Source organism: Pomacea canaliculata, linkage group LG5, assembly GCF_003073045.1.
Source record: "Pomacea canaliculata isolate SZHN2017 linkage group LG5, ASM307304v1, whole genome shotgun sequence".
Taxonomy (NCBI): Eukaryota; Metazoa; Mollusca; class Gastropoda; order Architaenioglossa; family Ampullariidae; genus Pomacea; species Pomacea canaliculata.
The window spans coordinates 17,153,626-17,164,859 of record NC_037594.1 but is presented as its reverse complement, the minus strand read 5'-3'; the positions used below and the strand labels follow the sequence as shown (position 1 = coordinate 17,164,859).

At 39.8% G+C, this 11,234-nt stretch overlaps 1 protein-coding gene across 1 annotated transcript; it reads left to right on the top strand.

Moving 5' to 3' along the window:
- The first annotated feature begins 1,107 nt into the window (after positions 1-1,107).
- Positions 1,108-8,947, top strand: LOC112565459 (nostrin-like). The gene is made up of 4 exons (XM_025240936.1): positions 1,108-4,088; positions 7,000-7,085; positions 8,375-8,455; positions 8,881-8,947. Exons 1-4 carry the CDS (start codon positions 3,942-3,944, stop codon positions 8,945-8,947), a joined length of 381 nt encoding a protein of 126 aa, XP_025096721.1. The 5' UTR covers positions 1,108-3,941.
- The last annotated feature ends 2,287 nt before the right edge of the window (positions 8,948-11,234 follow it).

Below are 11,234 nucleotides of genomic sequence, written 5' to 3'. Positions count from 1 at the left end.
TTGCGTATTTATCATTGTAAGACGGCCCTATCACCCGTTAGACCCAGATAACAGCGCTCAGCACGGAGATTGACAACAGTGAGTGGAAGTAAAAGATGTAGGGGGTCTCAGACCTCATGCCAGGCCACTGTCGATCAGGTGCAATATGAGGCATTGTAGCGGGTCAGTCTAACCTTTGGGGTAAAGGTTACGCTGTCACACAACAATCCAGTCTAACCTTCGGGGTAAAGGTTATGCTGGCACACAACAATCAGCTGACTGCGCGTCTGCTGCTAGTGTGGTGGTCTGTTTATTTTTGTTTTCTTTTGTGTGTGTGTGAGAGAGAAAGGTTAGAGGTCTCCGCCTAGGTCTAGGTCTTCTCCGACAACCTTTCCTCATTTTAACTATCTACTTTCGTCACATTAAATGCCTAGTGATGAAGGGGTGAATTTTTTCTGATGATGGGGTTGAACAAAGTTCAAAATGAAAAATTTAAAAGTCTGATTGAATAACGCTTGACCTTGCTCGAGATGCACGCCTACAAACATCACTATGCACAGAAAGTGGTCAACAACACAGACGTCATGTGTCCACAGATAGGTTTACTTCACCAGTGGTCGAGCTGGGACCGTATGTTTCTATGGACATTTGCAACTTCACAGGTGTGACTTCTTTCTGTGCATGGAGCTGTTTACTGGTGTATATCTCGGGAGGGGGCAATTTATTTTTGTGTTATTATTTGCCGAACTCATTCTAGAAAATGCATTTCAATAGATTTAAAGCATCACAGAGGTGTCTCCAAAAAATGCGAGCACGCCAACACACCATCATACAGGAGTCACAGTACGATTCAAGATTCTTTACTGTCACCCTTTAAGCCGTCTAAGGGATATTGATATCCACACATATTCACACACATTCCTATCTATCTTTATATACAATACTTCACTCATACCTGCACAAACATAGTCGGTTTGTAACAGCTAATAAATTAAAAACTAATTTTCTGCATCACTCACTTATTTTTTTTTCCTTCTTCTAGTCCTTTAATCCACATACCTACTGATGTAATCGCCTTCGTGACAATGCCCAGGAGACGTGCTAGGTGTTAGATAATGAAATATAAACAGTCACGGCTATGCCTTAGTATAGCTAACAGGCGTCTGGCCCCTTGGCACCGCATCGCTCTGTCTAGGAACGCAGCATCGCAGCTGGTATATCTGAGCTGTATCGCTAAGTACCTGTTTGCATGGATATTCATTTCGGTGTGACGAATTGTAGCCCTTCCTTCCTAGATGACCTTTGCCACGAAATAAACGGAGGAAAGATGATTTGCGGTATAGCTTGTGCCTGTTTTTATTTGCCAAAATAAACTAAAAGGAAAGGACCGATGTGATTGTGGCCGCCTCCCTCCTTTTCTCCCATTTCAACCGATTATCACTTATCTTGTTAAGTTATCAGTATGATAGAGCGTAGCAGCATGCAGTGTGGGTCACTATAAATGGTATGCGGTGCGTAATTACGAAATCTGCGCGTTCGGACTGGAGACAGGCAGCATGGCAACGTGTTGGATGGGGGAACAGCCGTGGAAGAGAAGGCGTTGAGTGACGCAGCGTCACGACGGGAATGTTGGGCGAAGACTTTCCATTACCCGTCTAACATTTATTTTGTCCCCTCCTCAAACCTGCCGAACTGCATTGGGTCTAGCTCCCTCCCATCCAGCCACCGTTGTCCAAACTTGGGGATTCGCTCGTCGAGGTGCGATGTTCTACACAAACTTCATGGTTTGTTTCCTGGAGTAAGCTTTCGGGTTTTGTTCGCCTTTCTTTATTCGGTAAGCGCAAGTCGCGTAAAAAGATTGGAAACTGTGCAGACAGGTATTTGTCTTTGCCCAGTTACACGTACAATTTAAAATACAAAATAATAAATATGTGCACTTGTATCATCATGCACATCATGGGATCATCATGAATGTATATAAATCTTGTCCAGGTCTGATGCAGTATAAAGTCGTCTTCCCAGCAGTTTTTTTTTTCTTAATTTCACAGATCGTGTTGGCGGCTCTTTGTCCTTTTGCGTGTTTAGCTGCGTGACTCACAGAAGTCGTTGGATGGCGTAATTCAGCAGCCGTGGCAACGGCCTCTAGCTCCTGACAGCCAATGGCGACAGGGGGATGCCCGCGCGGCAGGAGCGGGCGAAAGTTTAACGGCAGTTCATTAAAGTCTCATGATTGCGTACCTCATCTGTCGCACCTGATTACCTGACGGCAGCCACGTCAGATGTGTGTGTGAGAGAGAAGGAGGGAGGGAGAAGTCAAGAGAACTCATATATACAAGCAAGTTAAATTGTTACATAAAATGTACTTGCAGGTGTCACTTTGATGTCACGGTGGAAGCTCTAAAGCAGCGCGACAGGTGTGTGTGTGTTGATGTGTTAGGAACAGGAGGTCATGGCTCGGGGTTTTAGGATGAAACGCGCTTCAAGTCGATAGATACACCAAGTGGAAACGAACTTTACTGCCTATTTCCGTTACGTACACACTGCTTGTGGACGATGCACATGCGTTCATCGATGATCACGCTACCCGTGCAGTGCTTGGTTTGCACTGTGTGTGTGAGAGAGAGAGAGAATGGTTGAGTTTAATGATTAATTTACAGCTATCGGGGGGAGGGGCGCTGCTACGGCCATGCCAGTCTAGCGGTCTAATAACATAGTAGTTTGTGGAGTAACATGGTCGAAGCTTGCAGTGATCACACTCGTCTTTTGGGCCGACTGGGTTCTGATAAATGATGTTCCACCTCATGAACATTTGTCTTGAAGACAGATGCACATACGCGCCGGTCAGAGTGAAAATAGTCGCCCTTAGTTGGTTTTGGCTGATTTTAGAAAATGTTTGCACCTTGAGGTGATTTCGCACTAGAGTGGGAAGGAGGGGCGGGGAAGAATCTGGAGAAAATCCTCGACGCCCAGTGCTGCGAACTGGTGTCACATACAGTGTCCCGAGACGAGATCTGAACCTAGGGTCTTTTACTGCGTTAGTGAGAAACGAACAGGCCCCCAAATAGTTACATTGTATGTCGTCATCTGTAGGTAGGAATGCCCGATCACCATGTGCACTTGGCTTCAGCGTCCACAGAGGCCCTTTCTCCCACAGCCTCCGGACATGGGCAATAAAAGTACGAAGGGAGTGCTTGCGCGCGCGGTTTGGCGACATTTTAGTTCAGCGTCCAGGGTTGACACAGAGTCGAAAAGTGAGGGGGAAAGGGCATTCGGGAAGGTGATGGGCACGCGCTTTTCTCACAGAAATCCACGATAATGCTTTTTACAGCACGTTCACGTGGGATGCCGTTGTATCTTTTTTCAGGGCTGGTCCACTCATGGTATGTTTCAGTTCTGTGGACTTAACACTCCCAGATGATGCTCTTGCATTAGCAGTCTCTGGATAAGTATTCATAGAAGACTGTTGAGTGCAGTCGCTCAGTGGTGGGAGTATATGGTATGTGAATCGAGTGTGAACAAACAGAGTTGAACACCTTGCGTGTCACGCCCACCCGGACCTGCGAACGGATTACTGCGAGAACCCGAGATGTGCATAGCTCGGATTTCACAGCTGCCGATCCTGTTTCTGGTTATGCTTGTGAAAGGAAGTGCAGGTGTTGATGGCCCACTTTATCTGCACAACTGTGGTGCTGTTTCCTAGGCATTGCATACAGTGATAATATCGTCCTACCCACGTCATCCATCGCAACTTAGAACTGCGGTCACAGACAAAGATTCAGAAACTCCAGGAGTTTTTTTTTTTTTTCTCCTGTAAGAGGAGTTCGAGGAGCATCTCCAAATAATTATCGAGGCTCTTCCGGATAAAATAATCGGAGAAGCAAGGTGCCAGGCGACAACATTGACAAACTCGTCTATGACAGCGTTGACAGGATGGGCAGAAGGGTGACCTCGGGTCAGGGGTCATGAGCCACGCTCCGGCAAAGTGTCGGCGTTGCCAGCGGACTCGCAGCGGCGGTCGCATGCGGCGCTTGACAGACATAGTGCCGCACTCCTTCCAGGCGGCAATACACCTGGCCACACTGCCGTTTCCTATGGAACGCTTCGCACAGGTGGTCATCCTCTCTTGTATAATGATCGAGGCAGTCTCTGTGCCATTTTCTCTTCTCCTGTCCTCTCTGGCTTTCCGTGTGTGTGTGTGTGTGTGTGCGCGCGTGCGTGCATGGCCCTCTGTGTGTGTGAGGGAGAGAGTGGCATTTTACGCCATTCTCTTACGGCGAGAGCAATATACATGGTAATTAAAAAGCTGACGTGTGTGTGTGTGTGAGAGAGAGATTAAGGGCTAAACAAAATAAGAGGAAGGGACTACGAAAGAAACAATTTAGTTTTGAATCTCATAACTCATTTTACTCACTCCACTTTTCTTTTCTCGCCATTACATTCCTCATGTTCTCAGCCGTTGTCCCACATTCAACAAAGTCAAAGCCGGAACTGTTGGAGATAAGCATTAGAGTTTTCTAGCTTTTGTGTTTGCATTGCCAGTATCCCAAGATGTTTCCAGTGCTTTCTTGAGTGCTTCCTCCCACTGTGTACTAAGTGTGTTCATAGCATCCTTTGTTAGCATTTCCATGCATTTACTACTGAGTATCCTCTATACTTCCTGATCGTTGATTTGCAGAACCCTACCCAAAAGCATTTGTTTGAATGGCAGATAGCATTTGCTTGTCACTTTGCCACTGTTTGACAGTATGATTACAACATATGTGTAAATGCTATTTAAGACTAGTACATGCAGGTGATGTCTAGTTAAAGACAAGATTAAGAATAAATTGGTACTAGTAGTGTGAAAAAATGTGGACTAAAAATTTAAAAAAATTACTGCCAGTTTGCAGCAAATTCAGGTTCTCGAAATTGCGTTCTTCCTAGGCATAAGAAACTTTTGTGGAGAACATGATGGGCTTTGTTGCCATTTGGATAGGGGATAGAAAACTGAACAAGTCACTCTTTAAACCTTAAAGAGTTACTTGCTTATTCGGAGAAGTAAATCCTACGTGTTTACAACTTGGTTTTATTTCCTTTCATCAGACTATAAGTCTTCTCCATATTTGTGTGTGTTTTTAACTATGTCTTACTTTACCAGATACATTTATTTTTCTTATAGATGTTGTAGTTATTGTGTATTTATATATTTAAAATAACAGGAAAAGTGGATTCACTGTCTGTATCTTCTCACTGTCCCCACCTGTTCTGAGATTTACATTCTTTTTGCTAAGATCAGTAGTGTGTAAAATTATTCCTGAAACCTTAGGGTCATAAGGGAGTGAAGTATTAGAGCCCTTATTCATCTGGTAGCTAGCTTTCTGTTGCTGCCTTACCCTCCTTCAACACTCAGTGGAGTCAGGTAAACAATATCTGCTTAACCTGCAAGACCAGGAAGCTGTTTGCTAACCATGAACATGTATCTTTGGACTGGTGACAGTCTTCTAAGATCAACGCTTATCCTTACTTGAAGTTGTAGGCTGTGAGGTCTCCCTTGAGCCATTTGACAATCAAAATCTGGAACTGTGCTGAGTGAAATTCTTATTGTCAGCAGTAACATTTGTTGCTTAATAACTTTATTAAAAAGTCAGAAGTAGTTTACTTCCACTTTTCATGGCTTGAAGCCAATAAACTGTAAACACAACAGGCAATAAAGCTTGACCTTTTATTCGCCCATCAATGCAAGAACTCATATCATCTGCTTTCTCTTTTCATGTTGATAGTGGCATTGTTCAAAAAGTGAACGCCAAAAATTCATCTACAGAAGGTTCATACGTCGTTTGTGCTTTTACAAAGCTATTCTTCCAATAAAATTACTCCATAAAGGGGATTTAAGGGGAAAGTACATGCTGGGAAAATGAACGGGGAAAATACTAAAATAGGCATTGTGTAGTGATCTTATTATTATTAAATGAGCTGCATTAATGTATGAGCTGACCCTTTAAAAAAAATACCACTTTCATAATTTTTGCATGTTTTGGCAAAATGAGAAGCACTATTTTCAGCTGATGAGCCAAAATATAATGCATGAATTTGTAACTGAAAGGCTTTTGAACATAACAGTTTTTAAGATTTATGTTGCAATTGCCTTCTATGCGCATGCTGACACTGTTAGGGATTAGAATAATTACAGTAAAACACTGCATGGGTTTTTGGTGACTTTATAGGGAAGGAAGACTTTGTGGTTGTCACACATACTTTTCAGAAACCTTACTATTAAAAAAAAACCATGCACACCAAAAGCTTGTATAGCTGCTGTCTACCTCTTATTTTTAAATCAGCTGCATTTTCTGATTCTGCATGTAACCTTGATGTTCATTTAGATGCCCAACTGACTACAGATATACATATCAATCAGCTGTGTTCTGTGTTGGCCTCACCATGCTTCCTTCACTGCGCTGCTCAGGACACTTGATTGGCATAGAGTACGAAGGGGCCAACCCTTGTTTTCGGTGCTTACACTATGGTAGTTTTCCTGACTACCTATCTATTCTTATTCACCAGTATCATGGGTGCTGTGATCTCAAGACAATATTCTGCTCAGAATTCCAAAGTTCTTCCTTTTGCACTTTTGCCTAGTGCTTTTTTTTTATAGTGTTTGGAATTCCTTGCCACTGCTCTTCTAGAATACACAGACAAATGGAACTTTGGAAGAATACCTTAAGGCACATCTTTTCCAAAAATACTTATGATTGACTCTCTTGTGTGTGGATGTATATATATGTGTAGTGTGTGAGGTGAAAGCTTCTAGCTAAAACCAGGCACAATGTAAAAAATAATTTATTTTGCTGCCTCTCCTTCTAAAATAACACAGTCTGTGTCTGTTCATCTTCAGAAGATGGTTTTGTTTGTTGCTTTATTTCCTGGTTAATCCATGTCATATTTGCTTTATTTTCTGGTTAATCCATGTCATAGTATATTGAAAATAATTATATGTTCATTGGTGGTGGCAAATATTTCAATTGTGTGTGTCATCATTTTCAGGGTTATGAAGGGTTTGAAGATCTTAGAAAATTTATCAAGCATGGCAGTGAGTTCAGTAAAGACGTGGGAGCTATTCTTCATGAGAGGTATGGCAAATATGTAAAACTTCTGTTCTTCATTGGTTGTTTTGTGGGCATTATGTTACTTATGGTCTGGACCTGTTCAGCCATTATCTTGTGCAACAGGAGGTTTCAAGCAGGGAAGATGGTAATAACACTGGGATATATATGGAATTTTTCTTTTGTAGCAGCTATTTCAGAAAAATCCCAAGATGTTAATACAATACAGATCTGGGCATATAAAAGACTGCGCAGCTACAACTGACACTGTTGTTTTTTAGTACAAAGTTTACACTTGTTGCCATTGTGATTTATAATTATGACCAGTACAACTGAAAGAAAACTCTTAACATAAGTTTTCTGTTAGCAGTCTTAATTATGGCATTTCATCTCCAAGGCATTTCCTTGGTAAACAGTAGAGCTGCATGTTTTACATTCTGAGATAAATGAACCAGATGTCATAACACATGTATTTTTACAAAGTACATGGCATATGAATATAAACAGAAGATGGACAACTTATTGCAGAATCCCAGAGTGATCTATATAGTCACAATTTAGCTAATCGAGGTTTGAATCATTTTAATTTCCATATGCTTTACCTGGCCTCTAACAAACTTTATTTGAGAACCAGGTTTAAGCTGGTTATATAACAAATAGTTTTAAAGAAAGCAGAACATTGTTTTTGTACTATTTTTAAGATTTTCATTGATTAACATTGCTGATTTAAGATGCTCAATCAGTTCACGTTCAAACTATTATACACGCAGAACTTCCTCGCATTCTTTATAAGGAGAAAGAAACGAACCCAGAGAAGATGATTAACTTAGAGCAGCAGGCATTTAGCTACAACACTGCTACAGTATGATGCAAAGTAGTTTTGATGTTTGAATGCATCTGGAATATTTGTGGTGAGGAGTTTCATAAGCTTGATTCAGGTCCTTCATATAGTTGAGTCTATTCAAATGCCTGCTTCCGTGCTCACATGGATCTACACCTAAGCCACTATACAGCTACTAAATACACGAAGAAACCCCAAATGGTATTACTGGTTTGTCTGTTGCTGACTGTGCAGCAGGCCATTCAGGCCATTCCTGTGTGCAAAGTGATTTCAGACTTTGTTCACGAATACTGGCAGGAGGATGCAACTGCGCGTGCAGTTGATAATATTGTCCAAGAAATAATTTGATATACAAAATATTTTCTTTTTTATCAAATGTAGTATAGCTGACTTGATAAAGATACAGAATTATGTAGTTAAGCTAATGTATTAGATAGGTTGCAAAGACACATTGTTCCTTTTTTTCTTTTTACAGGGCAGAGTTGGAGAGTACATATGCCAAAGGCTTAAACAAACTAGCAGCAAAGCTTTTAAAGGCTGTTACTGTCAGCACAGGGTAAGTGGGTGAGGGGAAGTAGCAGGCTTTTGTTCTTTCAGGCACATTGTGACATGCCACGGCCTGGGAAATAATGCATCCAGAATGTTGTCCTTGCATCATCTAAATTTAGACACTCAAACTGTTGAAAATTATTTAAGGACATGCATACTTATGAAAGGAAACTCACTTAGCCTCATCACAGAAATGTCATTTTATGTGTGGTTATGTTTGCATTTACAGAGGTGACAAAAAAGAAAAATTGAACTGGTTTCATTCTGCTTTAAAGTGTAAAATAAAAAAGTGACTTTATGAAAGTGGACTTTATAGCTCTGTGGAGCTTGTTAAAAACAAAAGCTGACGAGGTGGCTGAAAATGGAAGCACTTGTATGATTAAATAGTTTTAACCAGAAATGTTGCTCATATAGTTCTGTGATATGTGACAGGTCCTTAGCAGATGGCTGGAAAGCTGTAGGTGTTGCTATGGAGCAGGAAGCTGAGCTCCATAAGTAAGTTTTGCTGCCCCGTTTTTTCCCAAGTTGTGACAGTATAGACCTAGAGTATCATTTTCTGTTATTGTACATGATTTTCAAACAAAAATATTTGTTGTAATCTACTGGTATTAAATTTCTTAGCAGACACAACAAACAGATTTCATGGGAACAAGGAATAAAATGTAATAATTTCAGGAAAACCCAAACCCTGACAGCAGCAGCATTTTTAAAATTCTGAAACATTAATATCCAAACAGAGAATTACTGAAACAGAAAATGAATAGCAATAATAATAATGAAGGGTGCTTAAAGAGCGCCATTTTACTTATAGCTCACAATGCTTTCCAAAAAATACACAAACTTGCTAAAATTAAAGCATGAAAACATTCTTTATTATCTTATATTAAAGCACATAAACAGACACAGACCATAGCAGTGTGGAAAGCAGGTGCATCTTCACTGTTTAAATGCAAACAATGATAATGCATTTCTCATCTGTGAAGGAAATATTTCCAGTGAAGATTTTGAAGTGCTATAATAACACCAGGTTAACATTTAAATAGTGGAGACAGAGGCAGACAACTAAATTGAAAAACCATGAGATAACAACAGAGCCATAAATCTTTGCTTCTTTTATAAATTTTGACTTTAGGAAAATATTCTTTCACTTGTTAGAATTGACTTCCCTTTTAATAGCTGTGCACAGTTTTCTGTGGCAGAAGTTTTTCATATTTTCTTCATATTATGATTACAGATTTTGAATTTTGTAATTTCATTTTAGAAATGGACAAAAAAAATATGTGGAGCTTATGTGCACATAAAAGTTAGCATTTGTGTGTGAGTGGGTAGATCGGTGGTTGGGTTATGTGTGGGGTGGGCATATAATACTTTAGGCTGTATTTCCTTTTTATAGATTTCAAGATGTTTTATGAGTCATGAAAGCTAAAATGTGATAAAGATAGGGAAGTGATCAAGTAAGGAAGATTTGAAGAGATTGCGGCCTTTAACATAATAAAACTTCATGGTGTCTTAACAGGGAAATAGTTTTACAGTCAGTGATGAGTGTTGAAAAGGTATGCTGTTATAACATGAGTATGAGGAAACATTTCACAGATTCTTAAAAAAATCTTTCACAATAGTGCTTAATGTTTTCTGCTGTCAGTTTTGTCCAGCGATTGCTTTGTTCTCTCAGTGTTTTAATTTAGGAGGAATAAAAAATTAATTTACATTGTCTCATGTCTTTCTGCAAAAAAAAAAGATTCCACTTTAGAATGGAATGTACAGCTAAAATAACAAGAATGCCTTTATCACTAACTGGGCATAAACATCTGACATGTTCCTAAAATAGCTGTTAAACAATTCCACAGCCAAAAGTTCTTGGCCAGCAATCTACTGACTAGCTTCATAACACGACCAGTATTTCTTTGCTCAAAAGACAAATGCACTGATTTTCACCCACACTCTCTTTCAAACTTTGCCCTCTCATGGAGTGAACATGAGCTCTCTAGAATTTTTTTTTATCTATACTTTAACAAACTTTTTAAAACATTTAATCAACGGAAACACAAAGGTTGAATCTGCAGCAAAATGTGATGATCTCATGTACCACTTGCTTAGCACAGTGGTAAGAGTATTAAAGGTACATTTGTACATGTATTTTTTTTTTAAGAATATCAGTAATAGGTAACACATTTTTAAAGTGATAGGAATGTAAAGCATATACACATATCAACTTTGCAGTCATAAACAGCATAATTTAATGCAAAAAGCCTACATCTGTTGTGAATTTTATTTATTTATTTTTTTTAATTTACATATTTTTCTCCCTGTAGATATTAAATGATGATACGTTAAGTTTAACAGTTTTTTCCCTGCAGAAATCTGGCAGCTGGGTTAGCAGATGACATATGCAAGCCACTGAAAACACTAGTTGAAAATCAAGTCAAAGCTAGGAAGCCTGTAAGTAAAATATTTCATGAACTAGAAATCTGTTACTGAGGAGGCATGTCCTATCTTTGACTATGGCAGAGCTACAGTGACACAGATTGTTTTTAGCTGTATCTGCTTATTAACTATTCTTCTAGGAAGGTTTGCACTTAGTTGTGTGGTAAGACAGATTTGGGCCATAGCATAGACACATTGAGCCTTATATTTTTTCAGATTGAGGCAGCAGTTGAAAAATCCTACAAGTCATTACAAGAAAGGAGAGGAGAAGAATTCAAGGTGAAGTGCTACTCTTCAAATTGCTAGACTTAAAGTCAAAAGCTTATTAAGCGCAGAGTTACTGACAAGTTCACGGAGCAAAC

Bases quoted from the DNA above. Each gene is read 5' to 3' on its own strand.
- LOC112565459 (XM_025240936.1), top strand. From the start codon at position 3,942: ATGAGCCACGCTCCGGCAAAGTGTCGGCGTTGCCAGCGGACTCGCAGC. The intron at 4,089-6,999 runs GTGGTCATCCTC...CATCATTTTCAG, and splicing joins CTATGGAACGCTTCGCACAG to GGTTATGAAGGGTTTGAAGA. The intron at 7,086-8,374 runs GTATGGCAAATA...TTCTTTTTACAG, and splicing joins GGAGCTATTCTTCATGAGAG to GGCAGAGTTGGAGAGTACAT.